Source organism: Cricetulus griseus, chromosome 7, assembly GCF_003668045.3.
Source record: "Cricetulus griseus strain 17A/GY chromosome 7, alternate assembly CriGri-PICRH-1.0, whole genome shotgun sequence".
Lineage (NCBI taxonomy): Eukaryota > Metazoa > Chordata > Mammalia > Rodentia > Cricetidae > Cricetulus > Cricetulus griseus.
Genome location: NC_048600.1, coordinates 113,636,614 through 113,663,581, shown reverse-complemented (window position 1 = coordinate 113,663,581; position 26,968 = coordinate 113,636,614). Strand labels below are relative to the sequence as shown.

The window sequence follows — 26,968 nt, the reverse complement described above, 5'->3', positions numbered from 1 at the left end:
CAGCATAAGATTCCTGGGGGATTCCAATCCATGGGACTATGTGTCACCAAATAATCTGATAGCCAAAGGGAGGAGCACAAGTATCCCCTTAGAGTATTCTTGTTCCTACCAGCTGGTGGTACGCCTTTAATCCCAGCACTTGGGGAGGCAGAGGCAGGTGCAGGTGCAGGTGGATCTCTGTGAGTTTGAGGTCAGCCTGGTCTACAAAGCAAGGACAGCCAGGCCTGTTACACAGAGAAACCCTGTCTGGAAGAACCAAAAAAAAAAAAAAAAAAAAAAAAATCCCCGTTCCTTTGAGGATGTCTGCTGCATTGCATAGAAAGGAGAACCAAAAGATGGACCATGGTATGAACACTAGCCTCAGGCTAACACTGAAAAGCCAATGAATGACTTGTACTCTCAGAGTAGCTTCAGAGAGGCTCTTTACTCAGAAGCAGCCTTATGGTCTGGTCTCTTCTTCCCAAGGGTGAGTGCAGGATAAGCAAATACCAGAACACTGACACCTGTTAGTTAAGGCAGGAAAGTCACAGTTGAGGTAGCTGTTTCTGTTTATGCCTGCAGCAGTGGGATTTCTGTGAAGATTGGGGTGGGATTGGCTGGTGCATCACAACCCTGCTTCCCCAGAGAACTTAGTCTGGTGTCCTTCCCTACTCCAGCAGTAGAGTGTGCTGCTGACTTGTGTAGACTTCACCCACAGTGCCCCTTAGGGCACTCGCCCTCTGCTTCTGCCCCTGTGGAGGTTTCCCCTTGAATGTCCAGAGTCCATTTTTGATTCGTCCAGTAAGTAATTTTTTTGTCAGCTTTGCTTTCCACCTTTCCCCTTTTTGGGAGTAGAAAATGAGTTGTTTTGTTTTGGGTTGGGTTTGGTTTTGATGGCTTTTACATGCTTTGGTGTTTTGACTGCATGTATGTCTGTATGAGGATGTCAGATCTCCTAGAACTGGAATTATAGTCAGCTGTGAGTTGCCATGTGGGTGCTGGGAATCAAACCAGGGTTCTCTGGAGGAGCAGTCACTGCTACCAACTGCTGAGCCATTCTCTCCAGCCCCGAGTTTTTATTTTTTGAGACAGCATCACACACCATACCCAAACTGACCTAGAGCTCACTATATAATCCAGACTGGCCTTGAACTCAGTAGTAGTCTGTCTGCTTCAGCCTCCTGAGTGCTGGAATTCTGGGTACGAGCCACCATGTCTAGCTGGGGGTTTTTAACTGTGCTTTAAGAGTGAAAATGGGGCTGCTTCCCACACTGGCAGGTGCCTGGCACTTGAGATGGATCCCAGTGCATGGCCACTGAGCCTGGAAAGAATCCGTATTATTTCAAACACTAGGGTTAAATCCCCAGACTGAGAGGAAAGCACAGTAAAGAACCTTGGGATTGGGGGAAAGTAGACGCTGCTGGGTGAAGGGAACTGGGTAACAGGTAGCTTTTTGGTGGCTAGAGCTCTCCTTGTCTCTAGCCAGTTAGAGAGCATCCAGCACACAGTACCTCAGAGGTACTCCACTACTTACAAACTTTTTCACAAGTCATATGCTTTCACTTAACTGAAATTTTACTTGTGGGTTAGAATTTATTTAATTTTTAAATATCTTTAAGAAAAATGGAGTGATTTGTTGGCAGGATGGGATAGACATGAGGCTATTGAGCTCCTTTTACTCTATTCTCATGAAGGTCAGAGAGAGTACAACATGAAACAGTCCTTGTGACATGCCATTGGGGACAAGAGGTCTGGGGAAGGGGGAGGAGGAAAGAATTTCTACTCTGAGACTGGCCAAGATCTCATAAATTCTGTAGGGTGGAGGCATTTCTAAATCAACAAGCAGCTAGTAAATTTGCTAGAAGAAATGAGGTGCCATGCATAGTCCAGAGCAAGGCATGTTGTAGAGATAGTGACAGAATAGAAACACACGGAGATTCCTGTTTACCAGGCATGTGGTGCACACTGAAGTCCCCGCAACCACTCGAGGAAGAAAAAGATTTTCCCCTTAAGTTTTTCCCACAGATGAAATAGTCTCTAAAGTCAAAGCCTTTTAAAGAACACTCCTCTGCTCTAATTTGTCCTTGGTTGTAGTTTTAGCAAAACTGCTGGAGTTTTTTCTACTTAAGAATGTTACCTGATAATTAAGATTTCCTTTTGTTGGTTTTTGGTCTCATAGAGAAAAGAATTTAAAAACAAACTCAGAGGAAAGCGTTTACTTGAGAGAGAAACCATAGGTCAGGCGGACAACTCAGGGTGGGCAAGATAGAAGGTTTGTCTCTGAGTCTGAGGCCAGCCTCTTCTATTTCTTCCTGGAATTCCAGGACTGACAGCTGTCTCAAAAAAGAAAACGATAACAGAAATCTCTGGAGCTTCCAGGAGCGGGGAGGTAGGGAAGAGCAAAAGAGAAAGCCAGCCATGCCTTTTCAGTTAAGGTACCAAAAATGTGAGCAAGTTTGGCAGTGGATGATGGCAAGCAGCTGCCTGGCATTGGGTGGAGGGTCTTCAATAAAGGAACGACAGTGTCCTAAGTGTGAGGGCAAGACTACTTGGCAAGTAGCTAAAGGAGGGATGAAAAGGAAGAAAAGGAAAAACTACACTTTTAAAGCTAGAACTCGGAAAAGCAGACAGGTTTAGCAGTGAAGATCCCCAAGTGCACTGGCCAGGGGCTTCCCAGGGTACAGATACACTGTTTAAATAAGAGGGACTCTTAAGTGAATCAGCTTTCTTGAGGAGTGGTCTCTTGGCAGACCTGTTAGATTACCTCTGAAGGGAAGGGACAGCAGTGTAATTAGGACTTTAGAATGCTATGTTTTAGCTGGGTAGTGGTAGTGCAGACCTTTAATCCCAGCACTCAGGCAGAGGTAGGTGGATCTTTCTGAGTTTGAGGCCAGCCTGATCTACAAATTTAGTTCCCAGACAGACTGCCAGAACTGTTACACAGAGAAACCCTGTCTCACACCATTAAAAAAAAGGAGGGGGGGTCACATCTTGATAGATCGCAAAAATTCTATTTTGACCCAGGGGAAGTAGTTTTCCCTTAATGAGTTTCATCTAAGCCCTGATAACTTCACATGGTATTTTATTTATGTATTTATTATTGGTTTGGTTTTTCAGGACAGAGTTTCTCTGTAGCTTTAGACTGGAACTGGTTCTGTAGACCAGACTGGACTTGAACTCACAGAAATCCTCCTGTCTCAGCCTCCTGAGTGCTGGGATTAAAGGCATGAACCACCACTGCCCAGCTGGTATTTTGATTTTTAAAGAGAGGCAAAGCTAATCATGAGGGAGAGGGCCCATCTCCCACGACCTCTTAAGTTTGCTAATGGTTGTTTAGCTATCTAACGAGAATAGAAAATATACCAAGGAATGCAAGAAACATGCAGGCCAAAAAAGGAGGAATTCCACCTCATTCAAACTACCATATCTCTCTTGATCTAAATTATTATTAATACTATTGGAAAAGTTCAACTTGATTTGAAAAATGTTTGACTTAGTTTGTTTCCTGTTGCTGTGATAAATACCTGACTTCAAAAGGAAGAGTTTATTTCATCTTGTAACTGTCACTGAGAGAAGTCAGTGCAGAAACTTGAGCAGAACCACAGAGGCGTGCTGCTTACTGGCTTACTCAGCTTGCTTTTTTGCTTTTTAATAAAACCAAGACCACCATTCCAGCAGTGGCACTGCTCACACACTTGCCTGCAGGACCATCTTAAAAGGGCATTTTCTCAATTAAGGTTCCTTCTTCCCAGATGACCTTAGTTAACAAAAACAAAGATACACACACACACACACACACACACACACACACACGCACACGCACACGCACACGCACACACCCATACTTGAAGTGAAAGCAGTGTTGCAGTTTTTGTCATGCAGAAATCTAGTCAGTATTTCTTGGGCTACAGATGTTGCACAGTAGTTTTCATGCAATAGCTGCAGTAGATTTTTTTCCCCTTCTTTCCTTTGTGTATGGGGGAATCTTACCCCAAGGGGCTGGAGAGATGGTTAAGAGTACTCAATGGTTAAAAAGCACTGCCTGAGTTTCCAGAGGACTCAGGTTCAATTCCCAGCACCCAGATGGCAGCTCACAAAGTGCCTATAAATCCAGTTACAGGGAATCAGCCCTCTTCTGGCCTCTGAGGGCACCAGGCACACAAGTGATGCATAGATACACATGCAGACAAAAACCACCTTTATATGTTTAAGAAATAATTTATTAAGTTAAAAAGACTTAGTCCTGGGTGTGTGTAAATATATTTGTGTGTGTATGCACTCTGGCACACATGTGGAAGCCAGAGGAAACTTTGGGGAGTCTGTTTTCTCTTCCATCATGTGGGTCTCAGGGATGAAACCCAGGCTTGGGGGTAAGTGTCTTTATCCCCCGTATCTCCTGACCTATCTATCCTGCCAGGCTAACAAAGTTTTTCAAAACTGCCACTTAGTGAATCTATTATCTGACAGAGACTGACTGAAGTTTTTGATGCCTCTGTAATTGCTAAAAAGTTAACTGTTTGGCCTAAGGCAGAAACCTTTGCTTAAGTGTTTATCTTAGAGGTATTTAGAGAGAAAATGGACATTTTTATAGGCCATCTAAGTTAGAATATGTTGCAGTGTCAACTATGATGTTTTAAGGTATTTTTAATTCAATGAGCTGTAAATGTGCAAAGTTGGCTGGGGATCATAAGCCCAAGTTGTGTGATTTGATCACATGATCCTGCTACGACCCGAGTAATGCTAAATGATTCCTTGGCAGTACTTGTGGTAGTAATTAGTAGCAGCAGTGAATGAACAGTAGATTCAGAGAGAGCATACCTGCAAGCTCAGACACAGGTATTCACATGTATGGTGTGGATTGAACTTGGTTGTTAAGCTTGTCGGTAAGCATCTTTAGCCAGTGAGCCATCTTGCTGGCCTGTGTTTTGTTTTCTATTTGTTCTGTAGCTATTTTTGTAAGAATTGGTTGTTAGTGATTCAGAATCACTCCCAGGATCCTTGTTGAGTCACAGCTGCTATGCTTATGATGTTTGGTGTTGACCCACGGGTTGGGTGGAGAATTAGATAAACTAATTTTATGTAGCCAGCTGTGATGCAGGCCTGTAATCTCAAACTATTTGAGTAGCTGAGTTAGGAGTTCAAGGCTTACCTGAGCTACAGTGAGTTCAAGGCCTACCTTGAGCAATTTAGTGAGAGTGACTCCAACAAGTATATTTTAGTTCTCAGTAAGAAAATAAAACAGTTTATAGTCACTGCATGATATATACATGCATTGAAATGCTATGTTGTACCCCATAAATACATAGTTATGTCAGGAGGGGAAAAGTAAAATGTTTAAAAAGTAAAAATTTCAAAGACAGACCAAACAAAACAAAAAACCCCAAAACTATAGGCTGAGCAGGGTGAGTTCAGTCCTCTGCACAGATGAAGCTGAGTATAGCGGCGCCTGTCTATAATTCCTCAGTTTAGGAGGCTGAGGTGGGAAGACCAAAAGTTTAGGGTCATTCTTGGCTTTGTAGTGATGTTGAGGTCAACCTGGGCAAAACCAGACAAAGCAAACAAAAACAATGAACCTACGAAGGCTTCTAGAAGTTAGGAGAGCTATGCAATCCCTGCAGCCCACCACTACAATACATCATTGCAACACTGTGCGTCACTCCAGTGCTTCCCCCGTGTCACTGCTGCTTCCTCAGGTGGAAGACAAATGGACGGATCACCACAGCATTGCTTTAGGAGGCCTGTGCACATCTTGACTGGAAATGTCTGAGAGTATGAAAAGGACAAGATGTATTATAGTTGTTAATAACATCATCAGGCCAGTTCTGGATATGGATATTTTGGTTTAGTATTTTAGGATTTAGTCTGAACTTAATTTGGGGATTTTAGTTGTCATTTGTCTTTTTGAGCCAAGATCTCACTAGATAGCCCTGACTGGCTTGGAACTTCCTATGTGTAGACCAGGTTAGCCTCAAACTCACAGAGATCCAGCTGCCTTTGCCTCCTGAATGTTGCAAATTTAATTTTGTACCCACAGAAAATAATCTCAACTCTTCCTTTCTCAGTACTGATGTTTTAGCAGGTACATATTGAAACCTCAAATGAATTACTAAACCCTGGCGATAGTGACAGGTGCCACCTTCAGATTGCCCTCAATTCCAGTGTTAACTAGCTCTTCTCCTTTTCCAGTCCCACATCTTTGACACCTCATTCTTCAGTCACTTTGCTGTAAGGGCAGCTTGAACAGTTTCAGCTTTTCTCAGACTCCCAAGGCAAGACTTGAATGATTTAGCTCTGGAATTATTCCGGGTGCAGCAGTCCTGGTGGATTCTAAAGGTCCACCTTTTCCTCTGCTGGTCTCAAAGGGTCAAGCCCATTGGTTTTGGCTTTTGTGTTTGGGGAGGTCCAAAATAAGGATTGGCTCCACTTCCGAAGGACCTGGGTACAAAAAATAAGCATTTGACCTAACAGCACCAAGTGCCTAAGTCTATTGTCTAGGCAGCTGCTAATCAGTTATGTTTCTATGAAAATAAGTCCTTTTCATGATATTGTGGGAATAGCTAATTCTGGCCTGATGTGCAGTGTGAGGTTAAAAACATGGCAACTTGTCACAACACAATTCTTGTTCTTTTTGCTGTGGGCTGACTCTACATTACTTGCTTTGTTTGCTCTAGAATGGAATCTACTCACCATTTACTAGATTGAAATGTGTTTCTTGGGGAAGGCAAAGTCCAGTTCACTGGGTCTTAAATCTTAAAGAGAAAGGAGCCCCACTCTCTCTGCGACTGGTGGTTAGAGATCTCATTTAGCCTGATTAAATCCAGGTGTCAGTCCTGGGGCGGATTTTTCACCACAGAGCTGTCTGTGTTGTGTCCTAGTTTAAAGAAATTTGTATTTACTGCCCTTGCCTTGTTCCCAATAGTACAGATCAGTTTTAAAGTGCTTATCAATATCACAGAAGTGAGCATTAGAAAGAAAGCTTAGATAGTAACACATGCAGACTTTGGATTCTGACAAGCATAGTCACCCCATGACAGCGGGGAAAGTTACTTAAACTCTAGCAGACTTGAGGTTGTTTGGGGTGGGGGGGTGGGGAGGGGCAGCGATGGCGATGGTCCTTATTTGGCTGGTTGTGCATGGAAAGAACCCTGCCAAAATACCTGTTAGTGATTTCCACTGAAGCATTTGGGTTTGGGTTTTATGTTAGAACCCATCGGTGCACTTGAGCTCCGTAGGAGAAGTGAATGTTTAGGAAAAACCGCTGGCTTGGGGGCTGGATGCCGTTGGCTTTCCTCAAGGATCTGGTTATTTATTCTTAGTCACTGCTGACTGAAGAGGTTAGATCTTATTTGCAGACAGGTCAGCATAGAGTTTACTCCATTTCTTCAAAGTGGTTTTCCTCAGCTTCTGGAATCCAGTTTAGGGAAAGCCCTTGAAATCTCTTGGCATGTCTGCTCTTAAAACATAGATTTTTCCTAGAGTTTTTATAACACTCTGCTAAATTTATGCCTAAGGAAATTATGTATATTGTATTGAAAGATTTCAGTTGGTTCTCTTAAGCCCTGCAAGTGAGGAAGGTCTTTCCTGGGTTCTTTGAATAGCAGCACATGACCTTTTTACAGCACTGTGGCCGTTGATATAATAAGATCTTTCAGGCAGATTTCCACCCAATACAGTTTAAATCTGTCAACATTAGTAGGTCACCCCATTTTCCTTCTCCTTTCTTCTAGCAGTCTTTTTATGTTAGGGGGCTTACCAGGACAGGGTTGGGGAAGTATGAAAAGGGAGGACAGCTTTGCCCGCTTGTAGTTTAAAAAAGGTAAGACATGAAACACAAATCTCTCACATGCCATGTCATAGACTCAAGCTGCAGTCTCCTGTGTCCTTGCCAGTGTTAAACTGTTACTGCTGGGCATGTAGCCCACTGCCAGTGTGTTCCTGTCTTGTACAGATCCCTGGGTTTCATCCCCAGCACCAGAAGGGGAACCAAAACTATGACTTTTATCTCTCCTCCAGGCAACCCTGAATTGATTTCCCTTTTGCATATATGGAGAATAGGAAAGGAAACAAAAATCTTTAAAAGAAATATGCTTACATGCTTAGTTATAGTATAGAAAAGAATCATCTTTATCATTCCAGTTGGGAAATAGAGTGTTTTGAAGTACTTTTTTTTTTCTTCTCTCTCTGAGACAGGTTCTTACAATGTGCTGTGTAGACCAGGCTGACCTCAAAGTTATAGAGATCTGCCTCAAGATGTGCACGACCACACCTGGCTGCTTTGGGATACTTTTGATTGAGGTTTCTAGTTTGCTCTTTGTCTTTATAATAATTTTATTTAATTTTATTTCATGTGCACCATTCTTTTGCCTGTCTGTGTGTGGGTGTTGGATCCTCTAGGACTGGAGTTACAGGCCGCTGTGTGGATGCTGAGAATTGAACCTGGGTCCTCTGGAAGAGCAATTAGTGCTCTTAACTGCCAGGCCATCTCTCCAGCCCCAGTTTGCTCTTTTCTTTCTTTCTTTCTTTGGTTTTTCAAGGCAGGGTTTCTCTGTGGCTTTGTAGACCAGGCTGGTCTCGAACTCACAGAGATCCGCCTGCCTCTGCCTCCCAAGTGCTGGGACTAAAGGCGTGCGCCACCACCACCCAGCTAGTTTGGTCTTTTCAAACGCTGTTTGTTGTGTCTTGATTTGAACCCAGCTGGTGGGTAGATGGTGAAAAGGTCAGCAAGCACCACACAGATGAGCATGGCGTGAGGAGACCAGTACTTCCTCCACTGTCTGCGGCTCTGCTCACTCAGCTCCACCTTCCATCTTACACACCCATGTGCTTTCCACTCCTTTGTCACATACTATCCACTGTTTTTCCAGTGGCAAATGGGGAAGCCACTTTTCAGAAGACTAAATTATTAAGATTCTTTTTTTTTTAAGATTTTATTTATTTATTATGTATACAACATTCTGCTTCCATGTATATCTGCACACCAGAAGAGGGCACCAGATCTCATAACGGATGGTTGTGAGCCACCATGTGGTTGCTGGGAATTGAACTCAGGACCTCTGGAAGAGCAGTCAGTGCTCTTAATCTATGAGCCATCTCTCCAGCCCTTTTGTTTGTTTGTTTGTTTGTTTTGTTTTTTTTTGGTTTTTTTTGTTTTTCAAGACAGGGTTTCTCTGTGTAGCTTTGGAGCCTATCCTGGCACTCGCTCTAGAGACCAGGCTGGCCTCGAACTCAGAGATCTGCCTGCTTCTGCCTCCCAAGTGCTGGGATTAAAGATGTGCGCCACCAACGCCTGACAATTATTAAGATTCTTAAGACTGTGACCTGTTTCATATTGAGAAGTCAGTTGCCCTTAATGGAATTACCTGAAAATGTTTTTCCTAGAAGTTTGCAAATACTGAAGTATCACAGGCTTGTAAGCCTAGCACTTGGGAAGCTACAGCAGAATTGCTACAAATTCAAGGATAGCCTAGGCTGCATGTTAAGACACTGTATCAAACCCTTACACCCAGCCTTTCAAAAACAAAACCAAAGAGGCAGTAGTTGTAACATAATGGAAAAATTCAGTGTTGGCTTTCAGTGGTTCACTTATTAAGCAAGTGTGTGGTGTGCGTAAGGCCTTAGAGGTTTGAGCTCTGGAGAGCAGAGAGGAAAAGGACAATCAGCTGTATGAGGAAGTGTCTATATGTCTCCTGTGGGAGGGGACTGTAGGCTAGAATAACAAGCAAGATGAAAAGCTATGCATGAAGTACTTTTGTTTGTGTTGTTGTTGTGACAGTTGTGGTGGGTTTTTTTTTAGGATTTATTTTTCTTCTTATTATTTTTTTAATGTGTGTGAATGTTTTGCCTGCAAGTATGGGTGTGTACTACATGTGTTCCTGGTGCTTTCAGAGGTCCAAAGAGGCCATTGGATTCCCTGCAGCTGTGTTTACAGGTGGTCCTGAGCCACCATTTGGTGCTGGGAACCAACCCCAGGTCCTCTGGAAGTAAGAGCAACAGTTGTTCTTAACCACTGTACCATCTCTCCAACCCCTGGTTTGGTTTTTTGAGAGTAGATCTCAGATAATGCAGCTGTCCTCATACTTGACATGTAACCAGGCTTGACTTTGAAATCCTGATCTCCTGACTCTGCATCCTAAGTGCTGGGATTGCAGGCTTTTGATATCATACCTGGTGGGCTATGTTTTGTTGAATTGTTGTTTTTGAGACAGTCTCAGTCTGTAACCCAGGCTGGCCTGAAACTTACTGTATAGCACAGGCTGGCCTCAAATTCGAAGCAGTGCTTCTGTCTGGGCCTCCCCAAATTGAGGGATTTCAGGTGTGAGCTACCACGCCTAGCAGAAAGGAGTTCTCCTGATGTAGTTTGAATGTCTCTGAATAGAATGTGAATACGTTGGATATTATTTCATTGACTCCTTTGTCCTTCGGCTTGTTGGACAGATGGATAAATTACTTCCAGTATCACACTAACTTAAAGCTTGGCTCTAGACCTAAGACTGCTCCTGCGAGGTTATAGAGGTCATCCCTGAAGTACAGTCATGTGACTCTCCTTTTCCTTTGCAGGGAGGCAGAATCCTTCAAGGAACAAGGGAACGCATACTATGCTAAGAAGGACTACAATGAAGCTTATAACTATTACACAAAGGCCATAGGTGAGAAGGACCGGTGATTGCGGTAGATACATTTACTTGCCAGACACTGTTGTAAATGGTTCCGCCTAAGAAGTACGTTTTGCTTAGTCAGCTGGTAAACTCATGACTTAATCATATTGGGATCAGTAGATTTTTCTATCTGAGATACCCCACGCATGCGTCTGATTGTAGGTGCTTCCTTTTCTATCTTAGGAAATAGCCTTTGAGGATGAAACCGAGTTTTATCTCCGTGCTTTAATATGCCGGCATATTTTATTTATTTTTATGGCAGTTTCATGTAACCAGCATTGAAAGAACTTACAGTTGAAGATGATTTTGAACATACACAGCAAGAGCTTTTGTTTTGTTGTGTCATGTTGAGGTCCTGAGGATGAAATCAAATCTTTCTGAATGCCTCTGTCAAAAGGCTCTACCTTTGACTACAGGCCAGCCCCTAAAGCCACAACTTTTTTGTTTTTGTTTTTGTTTTTGGGACAGGGTTTCTCTGTGTAGCTTTGGAGCCTATCCTGGAACTCACTCTGTAGACCAGGCTGGTCTCAAACTCACAGAGATCCGCCTGCCTCTGCCTCCCAAGTGCTGGGACTAAAGGCATGCGCCACTAACACCCGGCTGCCATAACTTTTAAAATTGGATACATTACCACAAATAGAAATTTGGCTGTGACCTTTAGAGTGTGTGAGCATGGGAAGAGGTTACATGCAGTCCAGGGTTTCTACTTGCTCTCTGCTCCCCATTCACCCCCCTCAAAACAACTACTACTACTTATCATTATTATTGTTGTTGTTGTTGTTGTATGTGTACACACGTTTATGTGCTTCCATGACACTTTCGGGAGTTGGTGCTTCCCTTCAGCCATGTAGAAGCGTGGAGTCTGTTTTTGTTTTTTTTGTTTTTTTTTTTTTGTTTTTTGTTTTTTGTTTTTTGTTTTTTTGTTTCTCCGAAACAGGGTTTTTCTGTGGCTTTGGAGCCTATCCTGGAACTAGCTCTTGTAGACCAGGCTGGCCTTGAACGCACAGATATCCACCTGTCTATACTTCCCGAGTTCTAAGTTTAAAGGCGTGAGCCACCAACGCCCAAGGGTTCCTGTTTGTTTTCTAAATTAACTTTATTGTAGAAAAGTTGGAAATAAAAACATCACATACCTAAATTAAACAGGCCCTACAGTTAGAATAGGCATTTGAAGCTGTGGAGTGTTACACTAGATTTTACACTTTCGCTGTCAAATCCATTTTTAATACACTTAGCCACCACCAAAACCAAAAAACTGCGTGACAGGATTGGAACTAGAAAAATGTTTAACCCTTTCGTCCCTTCTGCATGTTATACTATACCTACAGTACAATTGTTTACATGTATATAGAAATTATAGGCTAGGATTTGGGTATGGGGGAGACCATGTGGTCTTTCTGAAATGATGTGATCTCGCTTAATATTACACATTCTAAGCCCTCCATTTTCAGCACATTTTGATTGCATCTTCCTTAAGAACTGAACAAAATGCCATCTACTGATGGGAATCTAGGTTTATTTTAGTTCTACTTTATTTCAGTGGTGAATCAGCAGCAATAAACATGAGGCTGCAAATATCTCTATTGTAGAATATGGAGTTCTCTGGGTATATATATGCCCAGGAGAGAAACAGCCAGTTCATATTTTCCAGAAATCTCCAAATTGATTTCCACAGTAGCTGTATTAATTTGCACCCCCACCAACAGTGACTCCACATCCTCTCCAACATTTATTGTCACATTTGTTAATGATAGTCATTTTGATTGGGATGAGGAGGTATCTCAAAGTAGTTCCAATGTTTTTTGTTTGTTCGTTTGTTTGTCTGGTTGTTTTTTTGAGACAGGGTTTCACTTTATAATAGCTCTAACTGTCCTAGAACTCACAGAGATCCACCTGCCTCTGCCTCTTGAGTGCTGGAATTAAAGGTATGTGCCACCATGCCCAGCTCTGATGTTTTATTTTTTGAAACAGTCTCAGTATGTACCCCAGGCTGGCCCGGAACTGCCAGAAATCCTCCTGCTTTGATACCCCCCCCCATGCTCTGCTCCCCTCAACATGTTTATATTTGATCCTCTTGACATAGTTCTTGTATTCTTTTCCCCCTGTTTTTTGGTGTGGGGTATGTGTGTGCCCAGGTATGGGGGCCCAAGGTTGATGCTGGGGATCATCCTCAGTTGCTTTCCATGTTATTCATGGAGGCAGAGTCTCAACTGAATCTAGAGCTAGTTGATAGGGCTAGAGTCTAGATAGCTAATTTGTTCAGGGGTCCCCGATCTCTGCCCTCTGCAGTTCGAGTTATAGGCAGGTCACCATGCTTACCCAGCATCTACTTGGACTCTGGAGATCTTGATGCTGATTCCCACACAGTGTAACTTCCGAGACAGCTCTCCAGGCCTCCCTTGAAATAGTCCTATAGTTTTAAATCAGTAGCCTGTGCTGAACTTTTTGTTTTGTTTTGTCTGAGACGGGGCCTTACTATGTAGCCTAGGCTGGTTTGGAACTGGCTATGTAGACCAGGTTGGTTTAAAATTTAGAGATCTTCTGTTTCTGTCTCTGGAGTGCTGGGATTAAAGGTGTGAATTACCATATCCAGATGAACTTTTTTTAAAACGTATTTTTGTATTTTTAAATTTTATGTGTATTGAGTGCTTTGCATGTATACTTGGCACCACATGTATGCATGGTACCCACAAAAACCAGAAGAGGGTATCATATCAGATCCCTTGGAACTGGCATTACAGATGCTTATAAGCCACCATATAGGTGCTGGGAATTGAACCCAAGTCCTCTGTAAGAGCAACAAGTGCTCTTATCCACTGAGCCATCTCTAGTCCTCTATGCTGAACTTTTTTGTTTTCTATTGCTTTTCCTATAGATATGTGTCCTAAAAATGCTAGCTATTATGGTAATCGAGCAGCCACACTGATGATGCTTGGACGGTTCCGGGAAGCTCTTGGAGATGCGCAGCAGTCAGTGAGACTGGATGACAGTTTTGTCCGGGTATGTAATGTGGCTCTTTGGTGAAAGCTAAATGTCTGTGCTTGTGTTCCTCTGGCCCAGGGTTTCCCAGGCTGCAGATCATTCTCTAGGGTGCTGTCCTGACCAGTGCAGATGTTGCACAGTATCTCTGCCCTGTAGCTGCTAACCATCAGGAAGAGCACTTCCTCTTTTCATTGTGACAGCCACAACCATCTCCTAATTGTGACAACTGTCCCCTAAAGAGCATGTTTCCCCATTGAGAACTACTGTCCTAGCCTTTTCACCACATGTTGGTTTATGGAGTATTTGCTGTTGGTGTTGACTTCTTTCTGCCTCAGCAGTCATATTCCTTTCCTTCCCTCTGGTCTCTTTCTTGTAGGGTCACCTCCGTGAAGGCAAATGCCACCTCTCACTTGGGAATGCAATGGCAGCATGCCGGAGTTTCCAAAGAGCCCTAGAACTGGATCATAAAAATGCCCAGGCACAGCAGGAGGTAGGTCTGATCTGGTATGAGAAGTGTGGTGTGGTGTGGCTGGGGGAACAGTGGCCTGAAAGACAGGGCTGACATGACAGTCCCACGTCATCAGCAGCCACACTTAGCGGACTTTAGGCAAATGTCATCATCTCTGCGACTCTGTTTCCTTAACTGTCGAGTGGGTTTTGAGTCTGTACAAAGTGGAAGGGTTCTGAGATACCTGAATGACTAGGCAGGTGCTTCAGGAACTAAGTTGAGTAAAGTTAAAGCGTTTGAGTAAATTCAAGGCTGGGATGTAGCTCAGTTACAGAGCACTTGTCTAGCATTCTCTGATTCCTGGGTTCAGAACTGGGTGCTGTCAAAAGAGTCAGAGTGTGTTCAAATCTGGCTTAAGTTGGTAGCATACATCTTTCAGTTCAACCTTCATGTAGTTAGTGAACATCTCAAAACCGCCCAATCTCTACCATACATTGTCTATATTTTGTGTAACTCCTATGGCTCCTGTCTCCCTAACAAGAAGTTCAAATTAAACATAAAATTTGAGTCTTGCCCTTTCCTATTTTCTTTTAAAAGATGGAGTCCCTGGGCTGGGAATCAGGCAGAATGCTTACCTAGCATGGATGAGGCCCTGGGTTCGATCCCCATTCCCAATAAAACCATTTGTGGTGGTGCATACTTTGGAATCCCAGTTACATAACAAGAGTAAGGCTACCCCAGGCTACATAAGACCTTGTCTCAAACAAGAGTGTGTCTCCATGTAGCCCAGGATAACTGGCTTCATCCTTCTCAGTGTTGGGAGGGTCTTTGTTTGTTTGTTTGTTTGTTTGTTTCATTTTACATGCCAACCAAAGTTCTTACTCCCACTCCTCCTCCTGTCCTCCCTTGCCTACCCCCCAAGTGCTGGGAGGGTTTTTATTGTCACTAACTTTTGTGTGTGTGCTAGAAATCAGTGGGATTATTTTGTTTTGTTTTGTTTTGTTTTTAAGCCTATGTGTTGTACATGTTCTTGTTTTTATGAGGGCAGGCTTGCACTGGCTGTGGCAGTGATGTTGGAAATGAGGGTTGTTGTCTTAAAGGTCAGTTCTCACTTTCCACCTTGTTTGGAACAGGGTCTCCAGTTTTTGTGTTTGAGATGAAGGTCTCACTATGTATCTCTAACTGGCCTGGAGCTTGCTTTTTTTTTTTTTTTTTTTTTAATTTTATTTATTTATTATGTATACAGTTATCTGTAACACCAGAAGAGGGCACCAGATCTCGTTATAGGTGGTTGTGAGCCACCATGTAGTTGCTGGGAATTGAACTCAGGTCCTCTGGAAGAGCAGTCAGTGCTCTTAATCTCTGAGCCATCTCTCCAACCCCCTGGAGCTTGCTTGATAGACCAGGCTGCCCTTTGCCTCTCAAGGGTTGGGATTAAAAGTGTGCACTACCACGTCCAGCAAGACGGGGTCTCTTGCTTGCTTGCCACATACTCACTCTAGGCTAACTGACATTCCAGCTACTAGGGATTCTACTTTTCCCACCCCGTCTTGCCGAAGCAGTACTAGGTTTACATACGCACACAGCATGTCTGGTTGAACATGGGTTCTGAGGTTAGCTCTCAGGGCTTCACACTTACATGGCAAGTGTTTACACACAGAGTCATCTTCCTAAACTTGTTTTTTTAATTTATATGTGTATGCCACCTGTACACTCATACCTACAGAAGCCAAAAGGGGTCATCAAAGCCCCTGGAGCTGAAGTTACAAATTGTGAGCTGCCTAACAGAGGTGCTGGGACTGAGCTCAGTACTATGGAAGAACAGCAAGAGCTCCTAACCACTGAGCCATCTCTCCTGTGCCCCACCCCATCCATGCCTCTCCTACCTTTAATTGCATTTTTGAGACGTGGTCTCTCTCTATCTCAAGCTGTCCAGCTCACTTTGTAATCCAGGCTAAACTCAAACTTGATATTCTCCTGCCTTCAAGCTCCTAGGTCTTATAGACTGGTCTTCTAGACAGGCACCACCATGCCTGTTCTTGGATGTCCATGGTTCTTGGATGTGACTTTTTTTTCCTCTTTTCTTTTTTGAGATAGGGTTTCACTATGTAGCTATGTTGCTCTGACTGGCCTCACACAGAAATCTACCTGTCTCTGTCTCTCAAGTGCTGGGATTAAGGGCATCTGCCACCATGCCCAGCTTCAGTGATTTTTGTTGTTACTTTTGTTGGGACAGTTTGACTATGTAGCTCTGGCTATTCTGGAACTCACTGTGTAGACCAGGTGGGCCACAAACTCTGTCTGCCTCTACCTCCCCAGTGCCGGGTTTACAGGTATGTGCCGCTACACCTGGCTTCAGCGATATTCTTTTTTTCTTTTTTTTTGGTTTTTCGAGACAGGGTTTCTCTGTGTAGCTTTGGAGCCTATCCTGGCACTCGCTCTGGAGACCAGCCTGGCCTCGAACTCACAGAGATCCACCTGCCTCTGCCTCCCGAGTGCTGGGATTAAAAGCGTGTGCCACCAACGCCCGGCAATAAATTATTGACAAAGCCTTTTTTTGGTTTTGGTTTGGTTTTTGGTTTTTGTTTTTTTCGAGACAGCTTTGGAGCCTATCCTGGTACTCGCTCAGGAGACCAGGCTGGCCTTGAACTCACAGAGATCCGCCTGCCTCTGTCTCCCGAGTGCTGGGATTAAAGGTGTGCGCCACCAATGCCTGGCCTTAGCAATATTCTTAAAAGAGCAAATTCATCAAGGTCTTACTTTTGTGATTGGCCAACCTAAACTTCATATTTTTTTCCGGTGTAGTTCAAGAACGCCAATGCCGTCATGGAGTATGAGAAAATAGCAGAATCGGATTTTGAAAAACGAGATTTCCGGAAGGTAAAGTAGAAGTGATAGAGCCTGCCATCCTCAGTGCTGTTATAATACAGAGAAAGCAAGCATAGTACGTTGTCATTCGAATTTGGCTTTTGGCTTTTTCTCTCTTAAAATTACTTTTACTTTTTGTTATTTTCTTAATTATATTTGGATTTTTGATAAAAAATTACGTATGTTAGTATCTCAGAACTGGACCGTTTAATGAAGAAAAAGCCAGTTGGAAATAAATACAGGGGTTAACTACTCTATTTTTATCTGATTATGAGAGCTAAACTCTTCCTTCTGTGGAGTAGATGCCATAAATAAGAGTATGGAGAAACCATTGTTTATGTTTTTGGAGAGGGTGTGTAATCTGTTACCATCACCTTTTTGCAGCAATCTCCCAGCCTCAGTCTCTGGATTGCAACATGAGCCACCACTCCCTTTTTGATGTTATTTTGGGTCTTTCTGTGTAGTCGAGGTTTGCCTGAAACTTAGCAATCCTCTTGCTGCGACTATACCCAGCTTGCTATTAGACTTTAATAAACATTATAGTGTGTGGTAGTGTTTGACAATCTTTGTTAAAGGACTTGATGTATCTGAAATAGAGAACAAGTATGAAAGTTCCAGGATCTTTCTAGATCTTGGAGTTAAGCCTAAAATATAGGTCCCTCTGTTTTTTAGATGGTAAAGAGAGCTAGGTTTCACTAATGAATCAAAGCAGGAAGTGGAAGGCCAGCAGACATCAAAAATCCTAATCGGGAGATTTTTTTAGGATCCATTTCACAAAAGATTTCAGTTCAAGGGAGGGAGCTGTTGCCTCTTATGTAGAAGTTTGCTCAGGGCTTTCCATAGCAGGTGTTGGGTAAATGCTTTCCCAATCCTCATACTGTGCGGGCCTTTATTTGGGAATTAATACGTCTGACTAGCTTGTGCAGTCCCAATATGCACTTACTATCATCCTCCTGCTCATTGGCTTTGATAATTATGATGTCTTTGTAGTGTGATTCATGTATTTGTTGTGTGCGTGTGTGTGAATGTCCGTATATCTGTGTGTGTGTCTGTTTGGAGAGCAGGTCTAACTACGGTCACTTTTTTTTTTTTTTTCTGAGGCTCACATAGGCAAGAGCTTTGTCTTGAAAAGAAGTCTTTTGGATTTCTTTTCTCTCTTGCCTCCTCTGGAGCCTGAGTTTGTGACAGAATCCTCTGTTTCTGACATCCCAGCCCCCCCCCACTGTAGCTCATGGTGATGTCACAAATGAAGAATTATGATCCCGGCAGGGGAAACAGATGAACTTGGAAGAAACAAAGATCTTCTTTGCCTGCAGCTGTCCCTACTGGGGACGTGGTGGGGGGTGGGAGATGCAGCCCTGAGCCTCCAACTGATGCTCCTCTGGATGAGCAGAGCCAGCTCTGCATAGAACGTGGTCCTTTTGAGCCAAAGGGTGTGGCTGCTGAAATGTTGACTGGCTTTTTCCTCTCCTCCTCATTCTTTTTCTATTCCAAGAAATCAGTATCACAGCTCCACCTTCACGATGCCTCAGTTGTCATTACTGTCCTTAGAACATCCAGAGACCTGTGCCACCTAAGGAGCACCATCTTGTCATTGCTGTGTTGGCAGTACAAAAAGTCTCAGCTGACATCTCAGTGTCTCAGTATTTGCTTCTTGCTTTGTGGATTTTCTTTCTTTGTTTTCAGAGACAGGGTTTCCTTGGCTGTCCGAGAACTCAATCTGCAGACCAGGCTGGCCTTGAACTCACAGAGATCCGCCTGCCTCTGGCTTCTGAGTGCTGGGACTAAAGGCATGGGCCGCCACCACCTGGCTTTTTTGAGTCAGGGTCTCACTATGTAGCACTGGCTGTCCTAGAATTTGCTGTGTAGACCAGGCTGGCCTTGAACTCACAGAGGTCTATTTCCCACTGCACCCATCGTGCTTTCTTTTTAATCTCAATTTTTGAATAGGTCTTATTCATGGTGCAAAAGCTAAAAAAGTATGAAAAAAGAGTGTTTAGTGATGAGCATCTCTTCAAATATGCCCTCTGGTCTGCCTAGTTTTTACTCTTCTCTCCCTGTCCTCTGTGCTGTGTAGTGCTCAGTGTCAAGCATGGTAGACAAGAACTCTACCACTGAACTGTATCTCCAGCTCCTATCCACTATTCATGTACCTTCCCTTTTTTTGTTTGTGGTTTTTTGTTTTTTTTGAGACAGGTTTTCTCTGTGTAGCTTTGGAGGCTGTCCTGGCACTCTCTCTGGAGACCAGGCTGGCCTTGAACTCACAGAGATCCACCTGCCTCTGCCTCCCTAGTGCTGGGATTAAAAGCGCCTGGCTTTTCCATTTTCTTGTACCATATTGTTGTGCATACATCAGATACAGATTTCTAGTTTTGTTTGCATGAAAGGTAGTGTGCTGTTCATATTCTATACTTATCCGCCCCGCCCCCCGCCCACCCCACCCCCACACACACTGAATAGATCTTGGAAGCCTTTCCACAGTAGTAAATGGAACATTTGTGCATTCTACTTTAGAGTTACAGAGTACGCCATTATAGCAGTCTACATTGATGAAAGTTATCTTTCCTTGCTGTTAGGATTCATATTCAGAGTCTTAGAGGTAGTTGTGCCCATAATTCCAGATTTCTCCTTTGGTCCGTTATTCTTAGGGAGAATGTGATTTAGTGAGAATATCCCAGGAATAGCAGCTAAATAAGAAATGAAAGCTCAGAGAACAAAGTTGTTAAAAAAAGAAAGGGGAATGAATTCATAGAGACCTATGTGGCTGAAAGAGTGAACTCACTGCAACTTTGGTAGGTACACATGAGATACTGGGCTCATGACTTACATTTAGCAGCCTGTTGAGAGTAGTAATAAGACAGCCATTAGAACCCTTCCAGATGGGCACTTTTCACTGTGGAATTTCTATACTGAAGTAAGTGTAAGAAGGGCCAACCTGATCGGAAGATGTGACACTTGATGGTTGTGGTGGAAAACTGCTTTAATCCAACCACCCAAGAGGCAGAAGCAGGTAGGGCTCTGTGAGTTCAAGGTCAACCTGATCTAAATGGTGAGTTGCAGGCCACCTAGAGCTACACAAAGAAACTGTCTTTTTAGGTGTTTTGAAAATTAATGTGCATGAATGTTTTGCCTCCATGTATGTCTGTGCACTGTATGCATACCTAGAACCCTTATAGGCCAGAAGAGAGCATTGGATCCCTTGAGACTAGAATTATAGACAGTTGTGAGTTCCCATGTGGGTTCTGGGAATTGAACCCAGGTCTTCTGGAAGAACAGCCACTGAGCCATTTCTCCAGGCTCATCCCTCTCCCCTCATCTTTTAAGTAGGTGAAGCTGTTGTCCCGGGAAAAGAAGAAACACAGCAAAAATGTGTGCAACACTGACTCTGAGCCAGGTTACTTTTGCCATTCTTGTCTTGCTTAACAGGTTAAGCCTAACAAACAATGAAAGTGGTAAATAACAGTGTTTGTGAGAAGAATGTGAGCTTTGACCGTGGTCACTGTGGGTTCTCCATGCAGACTGCTTAGCTTGGTTAAGGTTAGAGGCTCTGGAGCCCTGCTGTATTTAAGGTGGAACTTGGGTGACCTAGAACCTTGCTTGGTTCTCTATTCCTTAGTCTTCGCATCACTAAAATAAAGGTAATGATATCACTTATTAATTCTGTGAGCTAATAAAGTATTTACTGTTAGCTGTCATTGTATGACTCTGCTGTTCTCATTTCATCGTTTGCATTGAATGAATGTATAAACGTTGATATTACTTTACCACTAAGCAGTGAACCCAGGTAATGCCTTTGAGCATTGAGTCTATCTCTTGTTGTTATGACTGAACTCAAGTGAAGACATTTCTGGAGTTCAAGATGAAAAGCTTATTTGCTGTCCTCTTCCCTTAGGTTGTTTTCTGCATGGACCGTGCCCTAGAATTTGCCCCTGCCTGCCATCGCTTCAAAATCCTCAAAGCAGAATGTTTAGCAATGCTGGGTCGATACCCAGAGGCACAGTTTGTGGCCAGGTATGCAATCTGGCCAGTCCGTCACCGAGATGCAGATAGGACTGCAGGTGCTGGCTGGCTACTTGCTCTCTACATGGGAGCTGAGGGTGTGTCAGCTAGGCTTGTTCAGACCTTCCTGGAGCTTAAAGCCAAAGGTTAAACCAGGTTAGATCCAAGATCCACAAGGTACGAAGAATGTAGTGGTGAGCAGGTATTTGAGCAGGATGTGAAAGACTTTAATCAGTGTTCTTGAATTTGTTTTAACCTTTACTTTCATGCATATCTAGGTTAGACAGACATATCTTTGGGAGTTGATTCTTTCCTTCCTTTGCAAGGTCTTGGGGATTGAATTTAGGTGGTCAGGCTTGGCAACTAATGCTCTCAGCCAGTGAGCAGTCTCACTGGCCTGGGTTGGTTTGTTTGGATACAGTCCTTTCTCCTCCAGGAAACTCTTTATCTATCCATATAGTAACTATTGCCAGGTGGTGGTGGCACATGCCTTTAATCCCAGTACTTGGGAAGCAGAGACAGGTGGATCTCTGTGAGTTCAAGGTCAACCTAGTTCCAGATGGAGTTCCAGGACAGACACCAAAGCTACACAGAGAAACCCTGTGTCGAAAAACAAACAAACAAAAAACCCCAAACATATAGTAACTGTTTTATCCTTTGCAGGTCACCGGTCTCTATTAAACCTGCTCAGCTCTACCCTCTGCCATTATAGTGCAGAGGTGGCCACAGATAATAAGTAGCTGAGTTGGTGTAAATCACTTTATTTACATGACTTAGTGGCAGGATTAGGGATATAGCTGAGTGGTAGAGTGCTTGCATAGCCTGGCTTCAATCCCAGTGGTAGGGAGGCAGTGGCAGAAGTTCTGGCATGTTTTGTGGTTCTTTGGTAGAACTTGTGCCTAGTTTGCACTAAGCCTTTAGTTCAATCCCTGCCACCAAACACCTGTCATCAAAATATGAGAGGAAAGAGAATACAGCATAGTAAAAGAAAGGACTTAGCCCTGTGGGCAGTAGGTTTCCCACCCCTCTTCTAATCCAATAAAAGATTGTGAGACACACCTGGGTGGAGGTGGCGCACATCTTTACTCCCAGCACCCTGAAGACAGAGGCAGGTGGATCTCTGTGAGTTTGAGGCCAGCCTGGTCTACATAGGGAGTTGCAGGACAGCCAGGACTGTTAACCAGAGAAACCCTGTTTTGAAAAAAAATCAAAAGAAAGAAAAGATTATGAGACACAAGAAATGTGTGGGGCTGGTAGGGGGGAGAGATTGGCTCAGCAGTAAAGTGCTTGCCTATCATGTACAAGGTCCTGGTTTTAATCTCTGATGTTCCTGGAGGTGGGGAGAATGAAGAAAGGAAAATCTCTTGAAGATAACTATTTTAACACGGTTTGGGAGTAGTTGTTGGGAATCTGTTTATTTGTGGGTACTTTGAATATTAGAGCTATGATCAAGGAACAGTCTGACCACAGATGGTGTGGAAATGGTTGCGACATTCCAAACCACAGCTGAGTATGTCCTTTTTATTGCAGTGACATTTTACGAATGGATTCCACCAATGCTGATGCTCTGTATGTCCGGGGTCTTTGCCTTTATTATGAAGATTGTATTGAGAAGGCAGTTCAGTTTTTTGTGCAGGCTCTCAGGATGGCTCCTGACCACGAGAAGGCTTGTGTTGCTTGTAGAGTAAGTTCTCATCGTGGTGATGGAAAGAAGAATCAGAGTGGGCATAAAACTTCCTCCATGTCTTAAGTTATGAGTGAGACTAGGGCTGTAGCTCAGTGGTAGGGTGTCTGTTTATCATGCCTCAGGCCCTGGTTTCCATCCCTGGTAGCTAAGTGGGAAAAGAGGAGAATAAAAGACGATGGCTAGACTGGGAGAATTGAAAATCAAAGGGAATGTGACAGCTCCGCTTGTCAGTTTGTTGGAAGCATCCCTGAGTAGTGTAGGTGGTAGGGGACAATGTCCTATCAGACTGTTGGGATTGAAGAAATTGAGAATACTGTCCTCACAGTTAAGTGAACTGAGGCTTTCTGGATTGAACTGACCATGCCTTGCTTTTCTCTAGAATGCCAAAGCCCTTAAAGCCAAGAAAGAAGATGGGAATAAAGCATTTAAGGAAGGAAATTACAAGCTAGCATATGAACTGTACACAGAAGCCTTGGGGATAGACCCTAACAACATAAAAACAAATGCTAAACTCTACTGTAATCGGGGTACGGTTAATTCCAAGGTAAGCATTTGGTCTGGGATGTCAGAGGTCTTCAGAGATCTGCTCAGCAAGAGTAAGCCAGATAAAAGAGGGAGGGCTGTCCCTGTCTTGTAAGGAACTACTGAGAAGCCAGCTCACCTTTTTTGTGTGTCATTGAGAACTTGAGGGGCAGCTTGGCAGGCTGTCTCTTTTGTTGATCCTCTGTTGTCTCTTCTTGTGAGAGTAGCTAGTGGGTCTGTGCCTTTTGAGCAAAGATTACCTTGTTTATTCTTCAGGCGTGTGAGATAGAGGAAATTGACAGTGTTAACCAGGCTTTTTTAAATTCCCAAGTAACTGGTGGTCACCATGTACAGCTGAGAATGGCCATAGTTACCTGTGACCCTGTGCACCATAAGAAGATGAGGCTTCTGTTCCTGTAGAATTCCAGTGGTTAAATCGAAGTCTTTCTGGTTTCTGTAGATGACCCACCCCCACCCTTCTGTTTGCTGTTTTGGTAACTGTGACTTTTATCACATAGTAAAGAAACCAGTTTGAAATTTGGTGTCCTTAGTCCTCTGACTTTCCTAGTGACCAAGAACATAGTAAGACATGAATCTAGCCATGTTCGCAGTTTCTGGGCTCCCTCCGTCAGTGAAGATGTGAAGTGTGATTGCTCTCTCTCTCCTGAAGCTTAGAAAACTAGATGATGCCATAGATGACTGTACAAATGCGGTGAAGCTAGATGACACCTACATAAAAGCCTACTTGAGAAGAGCTCAGTGGTGAGTGCCTCTGGAGGGTGGGGGATGGGGTTGCCACTGGTCAACTAGGGGAACTGCATTGTGGTTGACGAAACAGACCCAGGGATATTGTGAGGTCATTTGGTCCTTCCCCCTGCCTCTAGGTGGGATTGTTCCAGCCCTAGACTATCTTTATAGACCTCCAGCCGAGGAGATTGCACACGCTCCCTCAGTCTCCCATGCCTGTGTCTAACGCCCCTCACGGTCAGTAAGTTTTCTCTGATGCCTGACCCAAATTCCTTTTGTTAACATGTGATCCATTTCCTTTGGAGATTTTATTTTGTGTTGTTCACTCCCGCTCTAACTCGGCACAGTGCTTGGCACATCAGTGCTCACAATGGACAGATGGTGCTTGGAAGAGGAAAGAAGGAAGGGTTTAGAGACAGTTGAGCTGTCCCTGCCTGTTTGTCATGGGTAGAGAAGGTACAGGTGAAAGCGATTTCACTTGGCTCAGTGGTGCAGCTGTATAAAAAAAAACCTTTTGATACTTTTGCTAGTCCCGGGATAAATTCACGCCAAGTGTTCCAAGCATGGTGGGCTCAGTGACAAGGATCATGCCTAACCAAATTGCCCCAGATGCAAGGTGCTCCCCAGCCCTTTTCTCCATTTTACTCTGGAATCCATCCCCCAGAGAATTTTATTCAGAATCTCTCAGAAGTACTTCTTCTGGCCTAGGTATGGTGGCATGTGCCTATAACTCTAGCACTGGTGAGGTTGTGGCAGGGGAGTCACCATTAGTACAAGGCCAATTTGGACTACATAGTTAATTCCAAACCAGGCTGAGCTACAGTGTAAGACTTTGTCTTAAGCAAATAGAACAGGGATGGGGAGATGCCAGCCAGTGGGGACCTGAGATCAGATCTCCAGAACCCACATAAATTCACATGTCTGTAATTCCAATACTCCTACAATGAGATGGAGGGGGATATAGGAGAATCCCCAGCAGCTCACAGGCCAGCTAGCCTGACATATTATAGAGTGGTAAACAAGAGACCCTGTCTCAAAGTGGAAGGCGAGGCACACTTCTCCATATGTGTTCCTTGGTGAGTGTGAGCCTGTGTTCACACAGAAATATGCACATAGCACAGCTCTAGGTTTAACACAGTGGACCAAAAAAGTTAATTCATTTTCTTATACTCTCGAATTGAGAACTTCCTGATTGTTGTTGGTTTGGTTTTGGTTTTTTTGTTGTTGGTTTTTGGATTTTTGTTTAATATTGGCTAGGCTGGCCTCAGACTTATGTATATAACAAGGATGGCTTTAGACTTCTGATCCTCCTGTCCCTACATCTCCTAAGTACTGGGATTGTAGGCCTGTATCAATACATTTTTATGTAGGTTTTTTGTTTTGTTTTGTTTTTGGTTTGTTTGTTGTTGTTGTTTTCTTTTTTTGGTCTTCAAGACAGGGTTTCTCGGTATTGCTTTGGGGCCTGTCCTTGAACTTGCTCTGTAAACCAGGCTGGCCATGAATTCACAGAGATCCACCTGCCTCTGCTTCCCGGGTGCTAGGATTAAAGGTGTGCACCACCCCCGTCCGGCTTTTGTGTAGTTTTATACATTGTAGGAAAGCTCTGTACAAGCTGAGCTACATTCCCAGCCTTATGGTTGTTTTCCCCATCTCAGTCTGGGGCAGTGGTACTGGTTTTAAAGATCATAAAGGAAAATGAAGTTCTTGGGTGTCATTCCTCCATTGTCCATTTCATTCCTAATTATAAACTGTAAAGTCCAAGCTACTACTAATGTTTGAGCCAGAAACTCCCTCATGAGCATTACAGCCATTACACCACCTCATAGTCTCACCACGGAGACAGGAAAACTGCAAGAATTGTATTATTGATTCTGGGAAACTCACTCTTACTCATTCCATCCATCTCCACGCCTTAGTGTCAGACAGAAATGGAGCTGCCTGGCATGTGTGAAGCCCGGTGTTTAATATTTCCCTGCTCCTCACCCCACAAAAGAGAATGAAATCATTAGGGTTGCCTACCATGCACAGAGCCCTGGATTCGGGCCCTGGAACTGTATAAATTAGGCCTGGTGACACTTGTCTATATCCCAACACTCAAAAGGTTGAGGCAGGAGGATCAAAGTTAAAGGCTGGGCTAGAGAGATAGAGGAGTCTACCACCACACTGGACAAGCTAAACTCCATACACGGGACCCACATGGTGGGAGCAGAAAACTGACTCCCAAGAAATACCAACTCTGACCTACACATACCATCCATATTCAAGAGTGCACACAGTAAATGTATTTTGTTTGTTGAGACAGGGTTTCTCTGTGTAGCTGTGGCTGTCCGGGAACTCGCTCTATAGACCATGCTGGTCCTGATCTCACAGAAATTCACCTGCCTCTGCCTCTTGAGTGTTGGGATCAAAGGTGTGCACCACCACCCTGCCAGTAAATGTATCTTTTGGAAGGTCGGTTGTTTTATTGAGACAGGGCTTCTCTGTGTAAAAACCTTGGTCGTCCTGAAATTCACTCTGTAGACCAGGCTGGCCTCAAATTCACAGAGATTCATCTGCCTCTGCCTCCTGAGTGCCAAGATTAAAGGTGTGCGCCACCTTCCCCTTCCCCACCCTCACTCGGCCAGGAAATTTTTCTCTCTCTTTTTTTTTTTTTTCCGAGACAGGGTTTCTCTGTGTAGCCCTGGCTGTCCTGGAACTTAACTCAATCTGTAGACCAGGCTGGCCTTGAACTCACAGAGATCCACCTGCCTCTACTCAGCCAGTAAATGTATTTTTTAAAAAAGTTAAAAACTCACAAATTCAAGGCCAGCCAGCTTGGGCTACATGAAACTATGTCTCAAAAAATAGATAAAATTTAAAACAACAGCAACAACAACAAAAAAACCTTTGACCCAACTAAAGACTTTAAGCAGCACAAAATGCTGTATAGGTGATTTTCCTTGTAATTTTCTCTAACAGCAAAAGAATAGAGCCCTGTAGTACCTACTCCCCTGATGCTCTGCATTATGGGAACGGGATACATGATGCGTAGTGCGTTCTTAATCTGCTAGGAGATAGTGGAGTAGAAGGTGATTTTGTTTG

The 26,968-nt window shown here is 43.7% G+C and overlaps 1 protein-coding gene across 1 annotated transcript in view; it reads left to right on the top strand.

Annotated features, from left to right (window-relative positions):
* Positions 1–26,968, top strand: part of Dnajc7 (DnaJ heat shock protein family (Hsp40) member C7) — a 38,240-nt gene that overhangs the window by 7,040 nt on the left and 4,232 nt on the right. Inside the window, exons 2-9 of the mRNA XM_027428146.2 lie at positions 10,537–10,625; positions 13,510–13,634; positions 13,993–14,106; positions 16,870–16,944; positions 20,825–20,943; positions 22,462–22,615; positions 22,998–23,162; positions 23,811–23,902. Coding sequence (XP_027283947.1) covers positions 10,537–10,625; positions 13,510–13,634; positions 13,993–14,106; positions 16,870–16,944; positions 20,825–20,943; positions 22,462–22,615; positions 22,998–23,162; positions 23,811–23,902 — 933 coding nt within the window. The remainder of the gene's footprint in view (positions 1–10,536; positions 10,626–13,509; positions 13,635–13,992; positions 14,107–16,869; positions 16,945–20,824; positions 20,944–22,461; positions 22,616–22,997; positions 23,163–23,810; positions 23,903–26,968) is intronic.